At 45.7% G+C, this 18,896-nt stretch overlaps 1 protein-coding gene across 3 annotated transcripts in view; it reads right to left on the bottom strand.

Moving 5' to 3' along the window:
• The window catches only part of neurl4 (neuralized E3 ubiquitin protein ligase 4), a 33,604-nt gene that overhangs the window by 11,603 nt on the left and 3,105 nt on the right, over positions 1 to 18,896 (bottom strand). The window contains exons 2-23 of one of the 3 annotated variants that reach the window (XM_080791742.1): positions 17,470 to 18,001; positions 17,091 to 17,150; positions 16,558 to 17,000; positions 16,030 to 16,141; positions 15,764 to 15,852; positions 15,592 to 15,664; positions 13,925 to 14,198; positions 12,047 to 12,228; positions 11,867 to 11,952; positions 11,457 to 11,619; positions 10,377 to 10,587; positions 9,396 to 9,472; positions 7,954 to 8,032; positions 7,633 to 7,668; positions 6,135 to 6,310; positions 5,575 to 5,703; positions 4,901 to 5,046; positions 3,759 to 3,977; positions 3,426 to 3,524; positions 2,426 to 2,578; positions 944 to 1,120; positions 220 to 378 (exon numbers count right to left, since the gene is read on the bottom strand). In XM_080791742.1, coding sequence (XP_080647868.1) covers positions 220 to 378; positions 944 to 1,120; positions 2,426 to 2,578; positions 3,426 to 3,524; positions 3,759 to 3,977; positions 4,901 to 5,046; positions 5,575 to 5,703; positions 6,135 to 6,310; positions 7,633 to 7,668; positions 7,954 to 8,032; positions 9,396 to 9,472; positions 10,377 to 10,587; positions 11,457 to 11,619; positions 11,867 to 11,952; positions 12,047 to 12,228; positions 13,925 to 14,198; positions 15,592 to 15,664; positions 15,764 to 15,852; positions 16,030 to 16,141; positions 16,558 to 17,000; positions 17,091 to 17,150; positions 17,470 to 18,001 — 3,675 coding nt within the window. The remainder of the gene's footprint in view (positions 1 to 219; positions 379 to 943; positions 1,121 to 2,425; positions 2,579 to 3,425; positions 3,525 to 3,758; positions 3,978 to 4,900; positions 5,047 to 5,574; positions 5,704 to 6,134; positions 6,311 to 7,632; positions 7,669 to 7,953; positions 8,033 to 9,395; positions 9,473 to 10,376; positions 10,588 to 11,456; positions 11,620 to 11,866; positions 11,953 to 12,046; positions 12,229 to 13,924; positions 14,199 to 15,591; positions 15,665 to 15,763; positions 15,853 to 16,029; positions 16,142 to 16,557; positions 17,001 to 17,090; positions 17,151 to 17,469; positions 18,002 to 18,896) is intronic. The other 2 variants (XM_080791743.1, XM_080791744.1) reach the window with 2 other exon arrangements.

Genomic DNA, 18,896 nt, shown 5'->3' with positions numbered 1-18,896 from the left:
AGGCAGAGATTAAATCAATACACGAGGATAACAAATTCCGAGTGTGTGCTCCTCCGCTGACAGAATGACAGATTGTGTGTGTGTGTGTGTGTGTGTGTGAGTGTGAGTGTGAGTGTGAGTGTGTGTGTGTGTGTGTGTGTGTGTGTGTGTGTGTGTGTGTGTGTGTGTGTGTGTGTGTGTGTGTGTGTCCGACGTGCACCGTGCGTCAGTCACAGTTACCTTGAGGGAGTTGAGGAAGACAGAGTCTCTCTGCAGCAGCCAGGCGGAGCGTTTCAGACAGCATGCCGTGGAGGGGAAGTTGAGCCGGTCGGGGGAGTGACCGATCACCCCCAGAGACAGCGACGACGTCCACTGCGGGTTCAAGCGGTCGATCTGAAACTAACACACACACACACACAAACAGAGAGAGAGGGGTTGACTGACAAGTTGATGCCTGTAATAAACAGGACCGGATGGGTGGATGGATGGATGGCACACTGGGAGTCTCAGTGCAATGGTTACAACATTCATGATGCCTAGAGCAGTGGTTCTCAAAGTGGGGTCCTTGAGGGAGTTCCAAGGGGTTCCCAGCTAAATTATAGTTAGGAACCGAATGGACCCTTATGGGACTGTAACTCAGAGAGTGTACAAATGATACCAAATGGACCCGTTCCGAAATTAACATTTAACCAAAATTAACATTTATTTTACAATATAAATTGGGCTCCCAGAGATAGAAATGCCATTAAATGGGGGCCCGTAGCATGTCTTCTCTTATGGGGGTCCCTGCATGGCATCATGGCATAACTTTTCAAATGGGGATCCGTGAGCTAATAAGTTTCAATCTAGGGGTCCTTGACATGAAAAAGTTTGAGACCCACTGGCCTAGAGGGTTGCTGTCAAAATCAACACTTACCCCCCCTGCCCCCTCCCCGCCCGCCCCCCCAACCCTACCCCAGTATACCTGGAACAGTTGCTGTGGGGTCAGGGGCTGTGCGGTGACCAGCAGACCCTGGTTGTAGCTGGATACCCTGGCTGCGGTCAGCTTCTGGTTGGACAGCTGGATGTTCTTGCCGTGGTTCTCCAGGAAGGCCATGGAGGCGGTGGTGGACACCAGCGCCGCACACGGCTCGCTCTCCGCCTGGGAGGAGGTACGTACGTACGCAACGGAATAAAGCAAAAAAAATTAATGCCATCATGACTGGAACGTTTAAACGATGATGTTTTAAAGGTATTGGAAACATAATCTAAACCCGTGTTGCTGCTGTTCCACATACTGTATCCATCGGACCAGTGGAAGAAATGACTTGATTTTATTACATTTTTGACACCGTTCATTCATGTTTGTGGAAGATGCTTCTACATGTATTCTATTTTATCTAAAATGACTAATAACCGAAAATAACCTAATAAACAAGTTCACAACACGTTACAGCGCAACGTAGAGTGACGTGTTGTGAGCTTGTAGTGGGCAACATGCTTTGTAGAAGACATGCATGGGCTTCCATGAAATGCGAATGATTGAAATCAGTCGTGGTGACTGAGAACTTTAATCCATGGGTACGTGCAAAACGGGACGAGAATAGATTGAGATGGGGAAGATAAGTAAATAGAATACATAAAACAAACAAGTCGCCTTGGACTTGTTTAGCCAGTGAGAAAATGTGGACAATGTTGTTCTGCCACTGATGACAATTCTGGCATTATGCTGTGATGCGTTGCATGCAAAAACAATTTGAAAGAGGTTTCAAAGACAGGTAAATTCCATAAATACATGAAACTATGGTAACACTTGCTTTGAAGCTTATCTGTATAATGCATTAAAACACACACTTATAATCAGATTATAATGCATTGGACAAGATTTTTTTTATAATACCGTAAATGTATAATTACAAGCACTCTTACTTAATGTTTCTGCCTACATTAAAAAGTGCTAATAATGCATCGCACACTTATGTATTACAAAAACAAGAATTCTAATACATTATGAACCTTGTAAAAATGTCCAGCAATTATTAACTATGACACTTGACTTTATAAGTAATCATAAAACACTTTTTTAGAATGTGTTGATTAGTCGTAAAACATTATGAATATTTATATTTTGAGTGTTAAATGGTAAATAAAATGGTAAATGGTGCATTTATATAGCGCTTTTATCTAAAGCGCTTTACATCGATTGTGCATTATATTCACCCATTCACACACCGATGGCGGAGGAAACCATGCAAAGCACCAACCTGCTCATCGGGAGCAATTAGGGGTTCAGACTTCAGAGTCTTGCTCAAGGACACTTCAACGCTTACTCTGGGGGAGCCCGGGATCGAACTGGGAACCTCACGGTTTTCCCATCTGGCCACTCTACCCCTGAGACCTGAGTCACTGTTGCCCCGGTGTTATATCTACGGTAACTATAATTATACATTGAACATTTATTTTCTACCTCTCTGAGGGGCGTGCTGTCCTCCTCTCCTTCACTACAGCTCTCTGAGGAGAGCGACGGAGCCTTGATGCTCTCCACGTCCTCCAGCACCGATGAGCTGACGATGGACACCGCCGTGATGCGTCCGTACAGGTCCAACACTGCGTACACATTCTAACACACACACACACAGGATATGCTGGTGAGTCACTCTAATACTCTATACTGGGTTTGTGTGTGCAGATGATGCCTTTATTGTATAAGCATCTGTAGCATCTGTAACAATTTAGATTTTTGCTATTCAAAAATAGCTGATATACAAGCTCGCCAACGCTGTGCGGTACGAAGTGACACTGTGAGTACTGCTCATTTTGATTTTTTTATTATATTGAAGTGTGAGAACTGCCAATTAAGAAGGCATTCGCAGAATCGGCCTCAGGTCTTAATGGATTAAATAAATGTATAAAATAGGGTTAATGTGATTAAAACGAAACTAAAAATGTTGATTCTGTATTAACACGTTTTGCTCAGGGACCCCCTAGAACCCCTTCAAGGATCCCTAATGTACATGTAATGGGCTCTATGCATACACACCATTTTTGGAAAGAACGTGGGCCCCTTCCCTACTTCCTTCACAGGTGTTACTACTAATGAATGCTCTGTTCCATTCTGGTCAAACAGAATCAGGGTGCTGCTATTGTGCGTGTTGGCTTACTGGAAACACTCTGCTACACTAGTGGGTCTCAAAGTGTCCTTGAGTGGGTTCCAAATGGCCCTGTACAGGTGTTTAACTCTGAGAGTGTACAAAATGGTAAGGGTCCATTTGGTACCATTTGTACAGAGCTATGGGGTTCCATGAAGTTAAAAAGTTTGAGAACCACTGCACACTAAATGGAACAGAGCCTTAATTAGAATCATCGGTAACACCTGTAAAGGAAGTAGAGAAGTGGCTCGGAAGTAGTAGTAGAGTTATTCTGTGTGAATATAGCCCATTGTGTGTGTGCCGTGCGCACGTACGTACCTTGGCCACAGCAGTTGCAGCCGGTCCCATATCCTCACCATCAATGAGGATGTGCATGGTGTCGTCACTGCACCTCTTCACCCCCACACGGTTCCCCACCTACACACACACACACACACACACACACACACACACACACACACACACACCTTAATATCGTCTGCTAATGGCAAGCATTAGCTCATTAGTGCTTGTTTTTGCATCGGCACTCTCCTCGAGTGTCTCCTTCACTCCTTGTGCAATAATAGTAAAGATGGACTTGGTCCTGATCCAGGGAGCACTCAGGGGTGGGGAGGGGGGGGGGGGGTGGTGGTTAGGGGAGAGCCTGTTTACCGTCAGCCGGTCCAATGAGCGGCCGTAGTTCTGCCGCTGCAGCAGACCGTTGCGTCGTACTTCAGAGCCGCAGAGCAGCCAGGTGACCTTGGTTCTGAGCTGGGGGAGGGAGGGAGACAGGCCCGACAGCGGGCAGGAGGGCAGCTCTGGCGGTGCCAGCGTGGTCAGGCCTATGTGGAGCGAGCCGCACCACTGCTCGTCCGCCTCGTCGATCTTCACCTGCGGGGAGGGGGAAGGGGAGGAGGAGATGGGGAAGGGGAGGAGGGGAGGAGGAGATGGGGAGGGGGAGGAGGGGAGGAGGAGATGGGGAGGGGGAAGGGGAGGAGATTTGGGGAGTGACACAGCCATATGATGAAGTGGAAATTACCGGTAGGCTTTAGGGAGATTTTTGATTGATGCATTGAACACACAGGTTTACATTCAAATGTTTGAAGGGTAAATGTGTGACGGGTAACAAAGTTGTGTATTGTACATTTAACAACAGGACAAATCTCAACTAAAACGCCATGAGCTTTACAATTAAAATGCTGAAAAAAAGAGCTAATGAGCAAAAACAGATTTTCTCCTGAAGCCAATTACCATTTTCTTAAGCTATTATATATGTTAAAAACCATGCCACCTTACGCACAAATGCGCACATGCTTGTTTGTTTGTTTGTCCAATGGAACTCATTTGGTAGTAAGAGGGCAGCATCCGTCTCACAGAAATACGTAAATATGTACGGAATTGCAATTCCATACATACATGCCTAGAAAACCCCCAGTACAAATCAGTACATTACACAACTTCTATTTTGACCGCAACAGAGGCGTGGCTATCACTAGTACAGGAGTGCTAGTTCACCGTGGCTAGGTCGGGGTGGATGAGTTTGACATTATTTAATATTCTGTCCATATCGGGTTACAACTCGGACGGAGCTGATATGAGTCAGCCGCTCGGAGTCCGCTCGGTGGTGTCTCCCGTGGCTCAAGTTCGGTAGAGACGGCGCCACTCCGTCATTGTCTATATGGGGAGGATTTCAGTGTCATATCTACGGATTTTAGAGTTTTTTAGGCGTGTATCTACGGAATTGCAATTCCGTACATATTTACGAATTGCTGTGAGGCTGGGTAGCAGCAGCTGTGCAGTGTCACCTTTCTCACCTCAAACAGTTCGTCTGTTCTGAGCTCCTTTGCACTGAAGACGATGCCATGAGCGTAGCCTCCTACTCGGACAGCTTGGCAGCCGTCTCCCAGCAGTACTACGTTTTTACCATGCTTATTGTGGAGTCGATGGGCCACGCCAGCCACTGCACGCACACACACACACACACACACACACACACACACACACACACACACACACACACACACACACACACACACACACACACACACACACACACACACACACACACACACACACACACACACACACACACACACACACACACACACACACACACACACACACACACACACACACACACACACACACACACACACACAGAGTCAATACCGTAGACACTTTTACACAAAACATGACAAGTAAACGACTAAGTCCAGGAGCGACAACGCAAGCATATTTCCGTGAGCGTGGTCCCGTGAAATTGTCGTGCGTGTGCTCGTTTCAGACCTGGATTCTGTTGAGGTTTTTTTACGCTTGCGTTGTCGCACCCATCATGAGCAGATCTGGAGCAGACCTGTCGTTGATCCAGGCGACAACATTTGCGTTAATCAATGCGTCTGAAAGTACCTTTAAATGTCACGATCGTGACAACCCTAGGGTCACACATGCACATGCTCACATGCACACACACAAATACACAAACACATGCCTGGTGAGTGGATGGGGAAGCTCTTCTCTGTGATGTTGCTGGTGCAGAGGCTGTTGTCCAGTGGACCAGAGGAGCTGGTGATGGACACTTGCACACACTGACCATACAGGTCGATCACGGCAAACACCTCTGAGGGGGAGAGACAGAGATCATCAGGGAGAAAGCGATTTCAGGTGAAAAATAAAATGAAATGAAACAACTATATTGAGGGCAGATTCACACTGATTCTGTTTGATTCAAACTGTTCCCGAATACGATTGCCTGGTCCCCACTGGCCATGATTCACATTGGCCTTGATTCTTCCGCACCCGAGTACACTTCATTCAACTGTATTCAATGCTTTCATATGACATCGATTCGTATCCGAGTACACTTCAATCGGTCCCGAGACTACTTCCATGCGATCCGGGGAACGTTTGGACGGTACGCAGCATTCACACTACCACAACATCTGCCAAGTGGTCCCGAGTGCGCAAGCAGGACCATAGTGTGAATCTGCCCTAAAACAGCATATAAAGAGGAAAAATACAAATCTAGTATTAAATAAAAATTGCACTGACCTTTACCCGGCGGAAGGCCCGTGCAAGCGACCCCCTGGTCCACTCCATTGATGTAGTAGTGGAGGTCCCCGCTGGCCGAACGCATCATGCCGATACGGGAGCCGGTGGTCAGCGAGTCCAGGTCGCAGCCGTAGTTGTTGCGCATGGTGTTGCCGTCCTGCATGATGGCCGTGCCACTGAAGAGGACAGGAGAGGAGAAGGCATCTGGCTGAGCTTCTTGTCCAGTGGACCAAGTTTACAAAGTGTTTGTTCCAACAGGTTAAACACATTAACTGCCAAATATTCATTAATTAATTCTCCGGCCACTGCCAGTGGTTTTTTTTTTTCTTCTTTTTTTTTGTGAAGAGCCTTATTTTGAAGACCCACGGAACCCGAGATGTGAACCGGAAGTAAACAAGCGCTGTGTGAAGTGATGGGCGATCATATTTTCTTTCACCGGGAAATTTTATTTTGTAACCGCAATTTCTTTTCGTTATGGGCCGTTGATAAAGCTTGTTTTGACCAAAGGCGCAATCTGGGAAAAGAGAAAAACGCAATTTGTAAATCTGTTTACATTGAGGCCGATGGAGACAGAGTTTTCACTTCCGGTTAATTTCCAGTTTTATCTGTCTCCTAGCAACCTAGAACCATTCATACGTTGGCGAAGAGCGCAATCAATGAAATGACGAGATATCTCGTCCATGGCATTGGACCGTTGGATTTCAAATGACGAGATATCTCGTCAATGGCAGTGAATGTGTTTACGTTTAACACATTTTAAAGACCATTTCAGTATATGTTAGCATGTTCAGAAGGGGATCTCGGATAATAAAATCAAAAATAAGAGGTCCCGCACACTGTCTGGAACTTGCAAAAAAAAATGTTGCTTGTCTTTACACGAAGCCCGCCAGAAACATAGAAAACGTAGGGTTAAATTAGTACCCTACCGCACCAAACCCGGAATTCTCGTTTTAACAGCGATGTATTCTTTAATCCATGTTTTAATCCGATCGCATCGTTAGCTACTATAGCTAACCCAACAACATCAAGTGGGACAGTGGCCGCGGCCATTTTGAAGATGCGCGCGCATCCACTTCAATTCTAAGCCCTGCATTCAAAGGCCTGTATCTCAGAAACGGCATTGAGGGGGTCGTTTCTGGTGAAAACAAGGGTTTTCAACGGGCTGTAGCAGGCGCACTGACACTCGCGGTCGGGTCCCCCCGCCGAGCGAGACAACAACCGGTCATGACACCACACACAGCAGTTTGTCATTGTAACATCCGGTTACGGATATTTGGCTCTTCAAAGTTTAAGTGTTACGCACGATTAAACCATGGCAATACGCGATAAAGGGATTAATTAATGGAGGCGGGAAATGGGTTAAGTCGACTTAATCAGAACAGACATCATGGCATGACAAAAAAAATGTGCATGTCCCAGACAGTGTGTGGGATCTCTTTCTTTGCTTTTATTATCAGAGATACCCTTCTGAACATTTGCACCATTTTGTCCTACGCACCTGTCATCAACCTTTGAGGTGTGCATCGGACTTCTTCTAAAAGTATATGTTAGCATGAAATACAAGACCAATTTCACCAGTATATATGAACACAATTGGAAAATGAGAATGGTGGAGAATGATGGATTTCAAACTAGCGATTCAGTTAGTCTCGAATATTGGGTTTTATTTAAAAGAGACTCTGAGACGTGACTTAAAAACGTACACACTAAAATGTATCTATATAAAAAAACCTCTTAAGGAAACGAGAAAACACAAATTTGTTACATTTCAAGAGTCTATTTCTAGGCCTGCAGGCACATTGCTGATGTTCAGCCGTACCTGAGCATCCATGTGTCATAGTCTATGTCAGTCATAGTGTTGGGAAACTCCAGCTCCTCTGGCCTGATGGCTGTCACCCCTGGACACAAACATCATCAATTAAAGGTTAATGTTGCATTCACATGGAATCAGGCAAGCGGTGGACGGCAAACCGGACTTCATGTTAGTGGACGGGAGCAGGATGGTAAACGGAACGGCACGGCAGCCAGAACCGGCGACGGTATAACGGCAGACGGCGTCAATGTTAAAATATTTAATCTTTTTACCGTTCCGTGCAGTCCAGCAGGTTTTGCCGTTTGCCGCCTACGGCTTGCCTGATTCCATGTGAATGCAGAATAAAGTTCTTTATGCGACTATGTCACATACATCACTGTATGCTAGATTTGTTCTCCGTTAACCCATTTCTTGGAGTGGTGAATAGAACAAACATAATTTATCTCTGCTGTCAGGGAGAAACCACCTAACTCCAAAATGTTAATTCTTTAGGAAATTAAAAATATAAAAATTTCAGGAAATTAAGAAAACCTTATATATTTGTTAAACAATGCAATACTGCCTCGTCAAAGTTGGTGACTTTGTTTATATATTGTCAATTACCTGCTTGAGAGGGGGAGAAGTTAGCAGACAGTTTGAGGGTCCAGTGGCGTCAATATGTGTGTGTGTGTGTGTGTGTGTGTGTGTGTGTGTGTGTGTGTGTGTGTCCGTGTTACCAGATTGGTTTAGCTGTGCATGCAATGTCTTTGCTAACATCCCAAATACACCTGACGTTGTCTTTGTTGACACCAGTCACAAGGAGTTCCTGATTCTGGAGGTGGGCTGTGTCTTTGATTTGTACATGGACCAGGCATTCCAAGATAAACATTCTAAGTATCAACCATTACTTGGAAGTATAACAAACCTGGGATATCGCTGTAGATTTGCCATACTGATATTCGGAAGCCTGGGCCATGTGCATAAACTGACCATGAGTGGCCAAGAATAGCTGGCATGACAAAAAGCAAAGCCAAACAACTTGCCAAATACTGTTCTGTTTCGGCTGTTATAGGCAGTTTGTTATTTACCGTGTGTGTGTGTGTGTGTGTGTGTGTGTGTGTGTGTGTGTGTGTGTGTGTGTGTGTGTGTGTGTGTGTGTGTGGTGACAGGAAATGGGGGGAGAGAGATGGGGAGTGACATGCAGCAAAAGTCGTGGGGATCGGGAGTCAAACCCACGACACGCTGTCAGGCTGGATTAGCAGACTAGGTGCCTGGACTGCTAGGCCAGCCTGGGCCTGGTTCGGGCCGGTTCAATATTTTTTTAACCAACACACAAGGGTGTTCAATAGCATTGATTTATGCCAAAAACAAAACAAGAAAACCCCCTAAAAAATAAAGTTAGGTGGTTTCCTCCGGACAGCAACGATATGTGAATCTGTGTGCGTGCGAAAACAAGGCAGGCACCATACCTGCTTCTATTGAGCCCGACCAGCGGTCCACCATTTTCTGTATGATTATTTCAAACAGCTCTCCATCTCGAAGGCACCTAAAGGTCAACGCAGAAAAATTAAAACAACATCCAAGGTAAGGAAACCTTGGATGAAAACGTGAACGTTTTGCTTAACAATGATCAGTTGTTAAGTGCTGTTTAACTTTGGCAATATGTGATACTAGAGCCTAGAGAACATGCTAATATGGCTGCTAAATAAGAATGGTTTCCCCTATCAACTAGCATGGGTGTGTGTGTGTGTGTGTGTGTGTGTGTGTGTGTGTGTGTGTGTGTGTGTGTGTGTGTGTGTGTGTGTGTGTGTGCGAGCGAGCACGTGCCCACACAGACTGTGTAGGACAGTGGGAGTTCCAGCTAAATTATAGTTAGGAAGTAAACCAAGTGGACCCTAATGGTCTGTAACAGAGAGTGCAAAAATGGAACCAAATGGACTCTCAAAATTGACATTGATTTTACAATAGAAATAAAAAATAAATTGGGGTCCCAGAGATAGAAATGGAAAGAAAGACAGTCAGCTATACACGGTCAACATTACAAGTACAAGGAATGGCAATGAAATCAAATTGGATAAAAAAGGGGGTAAAATATTAATTTTGAAAGAGTATTCATTTTTATTGTCTTTATTGTTAGTTACAACATGCCTACAATAACTTGAAGCTAATTTTTAAAGGTAATTGCAAAAAGGTGCCATAATCCGATGAATCGATTAATCGTTTAAATAATCGCCCGATGAATCGATTATGAAAATAATCGTTAGTTGCAGCCCTAGACATGACGAAACATATTACTTTCCACGTCTCTCATGAGTGTATATGGAGTAAATCAGGACTTAAATGAATTACAATGGGACGTTAATTACAAATAGCAAATGGTGAGCGTAAAACTTCCAGCAGGACACAGACGGGAGTATTGGAAATGTGTGAAGATAAGTCTGCATGCCGACCTGTTGGAAATGACGATAGCATCGTTGAATTCACTGCGGCAGTTCTGCCGCAGGGCTGTGCGCCCGCCGTTGGTGATGACTGCGTTGGTGCCGTGCAGCTGGTGGAAGCGCAGGTCGTTGGCGGCGTTGGCCCCGCTAACGGAGCAGGGGCTTCCGGGGGACAGGACCGTTGGGCCCTCCGAGCTGTCCTCTGGGAGTGGGGGGAGGTCCGCTACCAGGAGAGAGGGAGACAAGAGGAGGGGGGGCATGGTTTATAACAGGGGTGTGCAACTTTGACGATGAGGGCGAGAGGGCCACTAGTTCCACACTCACCGCAGAGGGCCACATTGCATACACTGTCGTAAATATAGCAGCTCTACAACCCCAGTGCGACACGTTTTGAGATGCTATTTTTATATTATTCTTTTATGCATTTAGTTATACTTAACTGTATGAACTTAAATGCCAAGTACATTGGATATTAAAAAAAGACAATAAACTGTAATACTACTAATAAAGACAGAGATAATTAAATTATGTTTGCATGTTTGGAATTGCAACAGCTGAAATCAATAATATACCAGTATTCCATTATTAACCTGTGGACCGCATTAAGTGAAGGTGGGGTCTGCATGTGGCCCCCGGGCCGCCAGTTGCCCATGTATGGTTTATAATGTGGTAAAGAATTAGATTTGGAAGAAGAAAAAAAGGGTGAAAACAACTGCCAATTTTGGCAAATGGGAAGCCACCAGGGGATTTTGTCCTTGTCGCAGCACTAGCAGACTCCTACTTTTTTCAGGGTGCTTGTACTGTACTGTACGTTACTCCTCGCTGTCAGGTGAAAAGCAGCAGCTGGTGACTCGGTGTGTATCAGAGGAATGTGGTTGTCTACACTCTCCCCGGTACATCAGTGGGGGTTGGTAATGACCGGAGAACACATGGAAGGAACTATAGCAACGGCTAAATTCTGAGAAAATTACACAGAGGCTCACGATTCACGAATAGTTTTACTCACTGGTTAATTGATTTTACACAGTTCACCTTGACCAAGCAGCAGGTTCTGTATTATTATCAGTATTATCGTCTCATTCTCTCCCTCACCCATGTCGTCCATGATGGTGGCCTGAGCAGCCTGACCGTACAGGTCCACCACGGCATAGACGCTGGGAGGGATGTTCCAGGCGGCGGGACCCTGGGCCACACCGTTGACAAAGAAGTGGAGGCTACCGTCCTCTTTTCGCACCACGCCTACTGTGTCCCCCGCCTACGGCGTGACGAGAGGGATGGGGAGTTGAAGTACAAAAGGGTTACGAATACCATGCATGCACTAATTATAATTTAAGAGCACAAATTAATTGTAAATTGTTTGAGGTATTTAAATATATTCTTTTTAACTCAAAATGTATAATATTTTATTTAAAATTAATGCGGTTGTTCAATATGCTTAACTGAATGGCAGAGAGAAAAAAGCAGTGATTGACAGAGGGTGAACTAAAGTGTTTTCCACTGACTTTGAGCCTGTCCAGGTTATGTCCGTACTCGTCCAATATTGTGGTTCCATTGTGCATCACACCGTTCCCCGTCATCATCCATGTCCCTATAAGACCGGAGTGACATGTCCAGACAAATCAAAACTTAATTGATTAAAAGGTTAAAACGTTAATTCAAATGGCAGGTCAAATGCATTTTACCTGAGCGCAAGTTGGTCATGGTGGAGGGCAGCTGCAGGTAGGCAGGGTTGTGTGTCGTCACGCCGATCTCGATGGAGCCTGCCCACTTGTCCACCATTTTGTCAATACGCACCTGGAATACCTCATTGGCGCGCAGCGGGCGGCTGCTGAGGACCACGCCGTGGTTAAAATCGTCGGTCGCACTGCCCGAGGGAAAAGGGTGTCAGTTTAAACTTATTTTTTGTCCTATGATATTTTTGGGGCTTTTCCTCCCATTATTGATAGATGAACAGTAGACTGACAGGAAATGGGGACAGATATGGGGGGGGGGGGTGACATGCAGGATCGCGACTCGAACCCGCAACACGCCGTCAGGCTTGATTACCAGCCTAGGTCCCCAGATGGCTACTTTGAGGAAATATTCTGTTAAGTTTGTTGCATATGCTGCATAAAGAGAGCTTAATACTAAACCTGTGTGAACCTAACACATCCAACCAACTAACCAATACGGAAAATCAAACACACCAACACGTGCCACGTGCCAGACAATAGCCGATATAGGGCCAGATAGATCAGACCTGGGCATTACACGGTCCGGGGGCCAAATACGTCCCTTTGGCTGACCGCCACGTGAAAGGTTACTTAAGTTGAAACGCACGTTATAATTTTACCTTAGCGTGGCCTAAAGCTGCATTGCCTTTATTTTGAAGCCTGTTTATTCACATACACGCAATCATTACTTGCGCAAGCAGAGCGCGCAAGTAATAGTTTTGCCCGGTCCGTATGCACCGTCCCAGCCAACCCGCCACTTTTGATGCATATGCAAATAAAACAGCAAATTGTGCCTGATTTGCTGGGACCAGATTACATACATGACCATATTTCTTACGTCATCATTGAGAGCTAGTCATACATATACTATATATATGTAATTTGTATAATAAAATAGCAAATTGTGCCTGATTTGCTGGGACCAGAGTACATGGTGTGTATATGTATAACTAGCTCTCAATGATGACGTAAGAAATATGTGGATTAAAGGACCCAATGCCCAGAGTGTAATTGGTCTTCGATTGTGACGTAATGACGATATGTTTTAGTGTTGGGAGGATTAAAGGTAATGTTCCTGTGTATACATGTATGTAACCTGGTCCCAGCAAATCAGGCACAATTTTGCTGTTTTATTTGCATACGCATCAAAAGTGGCAGGTTGGCTGGGACGGTTTTTGGCGCAAAGTAACCACAGTATACCGCTAATCAACTTACAAATTACATATATATATATAGTATATGTATGACTAGCTCTCAATGATGACGTAAGAAATATGGTCCCAGCATATATATAGTATATGTATAACAAAAAAAGAAAGGTGGATGCCGAATGCAGATATTTCAAAAATATATGGACTACTAACTATTTATTTACTGAAGTCAGAGGTAATAATTATAACGTATATATATATATATATATATATATATAGTAAGAGTATATATATATATGTATATATATATATATATATATATATATATATATATATATATATATATATACATATATATATACTCTTACTAGCTTGTCAAAACAATGACAATTACTGCTTTTTATATAGATTTGATATTATGCAGAATTGCGTTCAGCCTTTTTTTGGCCCGGCCCTCCACTATGTTTTCCCATTTCTCATTAAGCCCCTTGGGAAAAATAATTGCCCACCCCTGAGATAGATAGATGGTTTATTTGTCCTTGATCCTGGAAATTCATTTTGGGCCAAGCATCCATCAGGACACAAAAAGAAAATCACAATACATTGACACTACTACAGAACTCCTCTCTTACAGTCACAGCCAGGGGGGGGGCAGAGACATCATAACTAAACACGGAGGAGGAGGAGGCAGACTCACTGTGGTCGCAGAGCTGTCCTGCCGTCGCTGATGATGGCGGCTTTCTGGCCACAGTTGGAGTGGAAGAGCAAGCGGTCGGTCCCTTCGAGGTCCGGGGTGAGGGAGAGGGCGGGACGGGGCCGGCCCACGTCGGGCGACAGGGCCCTCATGATGGCGTTGTTGCGTCTGAGGCGGTCGCTGTGGTTGTGGTTGTGGACGATGGTGACCTTGACAGCCATGCCGTACAGGTCCACCACACCGTACACCACGGCCGGCGTCTGGGCTGCTGCTACTCCTGGTGGAGAGGGTCATAACCAGTGTTGTTTTTGGCAGCAAGTTTTTATTTAAATTTTAGTCATAGTCTCTTTATAGTCATAGTTTTAGCTACATTTTAGTCACCTGGAATATTTTATTCAGTGTTTAGTTAGCCTCGGAAACCCAGACGTTTTTATTTCCAGGGAGAAAGAAAAAAGTCTGGCATACAGTAGCGCAAACGTCGATCACTCTCTGCTGATTTCTGATGCACCTTTGTTAAATTGACACGCACACACGTACACACACACTCCTCTCTCTCTGTCGCTCTAATTAATTGGTCTCATGTCGCACAGCTGGGTCTAGATTCTCCCAGCGGATCCTGCCGGGAGCTACCTATGCCATAGAAAGCATAGGTGGACCCCAGTCTAGTGTTTAGTGAATCTAGTTTTAGTCGACTAAATGTCATAAGATTTTAGTCGACTAAATCTGCAGTTGATTTAGTCGAACAAAATGCATTTTGGCGGTGCCTTGATGCCGTTGTAATGATGCCGTCGTCACTTGCTGAAAATAGCCGAACTACAAGCCCACAAAGCGTTGTGGGATTGTAGATCGGCTATTTTCAGCATGCAACTAATTGTAAAATGACTTATACTGGATCTCTAGTCCACTAGTCCTTCCTAACATTTCTAACATTTTAGTCTAGTTTTTATTTGTTGACGAAATTGTCAGTATATTTAGTCTTAGTTTTAATCATCATAGCTTAGTTTTTATTTAGTTTCCATGTAGTTTGTGTCAGTGAAAAAAGGTAGTCGACGGACATTTTTTCGTCTTAGTTTTAGTCGACAAAATCAACACTGGTCACGACAGATCAAGAACTGGGGTGTTCTCTCGAAAACCGGGGATAATCTTGCATCGGCTCATAACGTACTGCAGTGGTTCTCAAAGTGGGGTTTTGGGACCCCCCATGGGTCCTTGAGGGAGTTCCAGGGGGTCCCCAGCTAAATGATAGTTAGGAACCAAATGGACCCTTTATGGGACTGTAACTCAGAAAGTGTACAAATGGAACTAAATGGATTTGGTTCTATTTGTACACATTTCAATATAAATTGCGGTCGCAGAGCCTTATGGGGGTCCTTCGCATACCTTTTAAAATGGGGGTCCGTGGGCTAATAACTTATAAGTGTCCTTTGCGCGGTCCATGACATGATAATGTTTGAGAACCAATGACATACTGGTTATTTACATTTAAAAAGAGTAAAATTATAGGGCATTTGAAAACAGTAACTTAGATTTTGGCCCGTTTTTTAAACATAATTATGTAAAATACATATATTATCACACCATCATTATCAAAAGGAAATAATGCAAGAAAGGCAGCGGCTTATCCACCCGTCCAACTGGGGCTTTGTTCCAGATAGGCCTGGATCTCTCACCTTGGTCAATGCCATTGATGTAGAAGTGGAGCGCCCCACTGGCCTTGCGCATCAGCCCTATGTGGTCCCCTTCCTAAAACGACATGGAGAGGGAGCGTGAGGTTAATGGTGGATTTACAGGCATTATATGAGCCATCTGCACTCTGCATGTCATGCGTGGCTGGCTACTAACCTGAAGTTCATCCAGGCTGAATTCACAGTATTCCCGGCGGGTCCCTTTCCCATTGGTCAGGATCCCACAGCCACTCATCATGATTGTTCCTGGCAAAACGCAGACACGTTACGTGGGAATGGTCTATGAAGATTACTCTGTGTGTGTGTGTGTGTGTGTGTGTGTGTGTGTGTGTGTGTGTGTGTGTGTGTGTGTGTGTGTGTGTGTGTGTGTGTGTGTGTGTGTGTGTGTGTGTGTGTGTGTGTGTGCGCGTGCGTGTGTGTTACCTGAGCGTAGATTGGTCATGGTAGCTGGATAGTCCAGATTATTGGGGTTGTGTGTTGTCACACCAATCTCTATGGAGCCTGACCACTTGTCCACCAGTTTATCGATGCGAATCTGAGGACATGTTGGTAACATGTTTAATTATGCATGTTGGGTTTAATTACAGTCCTGCCCCAAAAGCATGATATTTTTAAGCGCAGCCTTGAGCGCAGTGAGATGAATATTAATTAACTCCTCCTGCCCTCATGTCGCACCATATGGAGATTGAGGGATTAACTCCAACATCTGATAAGAAAGAAATAGAGGATGCACTGTGCTTGAACCCCTTTCCCAGCAATATTAATTCTTATCTTTTCTCATATTTTCTTTAAAACGATAAGAAAATAGTTACGTAAATGTGAAGTCAAGTAGCTAATATCATGACTAATAGTAATAGAAAATTGATATACTACATACAATTAGAGTTGTCAGAAGTGGTCATTGCTATCATATAGTTCTATGCTTTGTGAATGACCCCCCCCCCCCCCCACCTCAAACATCTCGTTGTGTCGGAGCGGCCGATTGGTCATGACCACGCCGTTGTTGAACTCGTCCAGAGGCCTGCGGCGCTCCGCCGTCTTGTTGTTGTTGCTCAGCTTGATCAGCGTGCCGCACTTCTCATGGAACAGCAGCGCATCATTGGTGGTCATGCCGCCCGTCATGGGCCCTTGTCCCGCCCCTATGTTTCCGGCAGGACTGTTATTGGTGGTGCTTCCTCCTCCTCCACCTCCTCCTCCTCCGGGCCCGCCCCCGCTGTCACCCACGCCTCCTCCGCTGCTGCCTCTGTCGCCCCTGGAAGAGGAGTCCGTCCCTGTAGCTCCTGTGCTTGCTCCTCCCCCACCATCAACGCCTCCTCCCCCACCCTCGTCCTCGGAGCGATAGAGAGACACTATTGCGTTGTTGAACACATCGAAGAGCTGGTGCTCTGTCAGAACTGTGGAGGGAAGGGGGTGGAGGGTAAGTCAATAACACTGGTCGTGTTGTGTCAAGCCCAACAAAAGCTCCTTGTGGTGGATTATCTTACCTGTTTCGGACTCCAAGTTGTTGGGGAATTTATCTGGTCTGCTGCAGGTGAGCTCAGGCACTGATGGAGAGAGAATCCAGGGTTAGGAAGGGTGTTCTACGGTGCCAACATACAAAGCACAAATACCATACCATAGACTGAAGAAGGCAGTGCTGGCTGCTAAGTGTGGGTTGGCTTATGAACTAGCCACTTCAATAAAGGCTTTTTAAGTTATTTCGCCAGAAGAGTGCCTTGGTTTCTTTTTCCTAATATTTGCATGTTTGTAGTCCCCCACCGAAGAGCACCTTCACTACACTTTTTATTCTTTTTAACTTCCGAGCACCCAGACCTCTTCCTTTTTCACACAAAGCACAGTTCTGAAAAAGGACCCAATCCCTACCTTCGTCACCATTCAGCGTCCCATTCAGCGTCGCCACATTCACCAGCGCTGCCATTCCCCCATCGTCACGCGACCCGCAGACCACCACCTCCTCCTCCTCCTCCTCTTCATCCTCCTCCTCCTCCTCCTCCTCCTCTTCCCGCTCCACACCCCTGTCGAGTGCCTCTCTCTCAGTGGAGGGCGGGGGCGGTTCGCAGCTCACCACCGTCACCTGGGTGCACTTGCCGTACAGGTCCACCACGGCCCAGAGTCGCGGCGGCAGGCCGCTTGCGGCCGCTCCACAGTCCTGCCCGTTCACCCACAGGTGGAGTTCGCCGCGCGCGCTGCGCTGGATGCCTACGCGGTCGCCCTCTGCCAGCTGGTCCAGGTCGCGGCCGTACTCCTCCAGCACCGAGCGGCCATCGCGGAGCACCGAGCAGCCCGACACGATCCAGGAGCCGCCCTTCAGGCCCGTGGCGCTGCTGGGGAAGTCCAGCGCCGCCGGGTCCAGCGCCGTCACACCGATCTCAATGGAGCCGCTCCACGAGTTCACCTGAGGTCGGTGGGAAGGGGAGAGAGGGACACAGGGTTAGAATTAGCATCGAGAATTGCAACGTTTAGAAACATGAAGGTCAGTGGGGGTCCGGGATCTACATAGTCGTGTCACAAAAGCATTCAATCAATAGATGGAAATTGAATATCCCACATTTGAACAAAGGTGAAAACGTAACAATTAAATTGGACAGATAAAAAGGGAAGGCTAAACCCCAAATCTAGTCAAGTCTAGATGAATAGTTATCATTAGCACATTGGAGAGGCCCCAACATGGTTGCCAATCCATCATGCCTTGTGACATCATGGAGACCCTTAGATCTCCATATATGGATCTGACCTTGTGACATCATGGAGACCCTTAACGCCTCCATATATGGTCACGCCTCATGACATCACACCTCGTGACACGTCACATCACCATATATGGCCATCTCCACATATGAAGATCACGACACTGACCTCATCTAACCCATAAACATGCATGGAGAACACTGGATCATCACCTAGATCTTCCAGCCAGCAACTCTTGTTGATCTGACTTCATCAAACCCTGTACACGCAAGACACGCTCCATATATGGCCAGTACAGAATTAATTCCACATGTTGATCTGACCCCCCATGCTAAGGCGCCAGGCGGATGCGTGCACACAACCTTGCCCTAAAGGGTTCTCGACCTCAGGGCGTCTTACTGGTATATATACTGTATCTAGAGAGGTATTGCCACCAGTAATGTTAAGTAAACTATGCTTAAACGGTTAAACCTAACCATATTACTAACCTTAACCTCAGTAAAACGGTGCCAAAACCTAACCCTATTCCTAAACTTACCCCCAGTATGCCTAACCCTAAACTTATGTCTCACCTTATTCTCAGTAAAACAAAATAATTTAGA

Source organism: Protomyctophum bolini (genome assembly GCF_963924005.1).
Source record: "Protomyctophum bolini genome assembly, chromosome: 20".
NCBI lineage: Eukaryota > Metazoa > Chordata > Actinopteri > Myctophiformes > Myctophidae > Protomyctophum > Protomyctophum bolini.
This window is presented reverse-complemented; position numbering and strand designations above follow the sequence as displayed.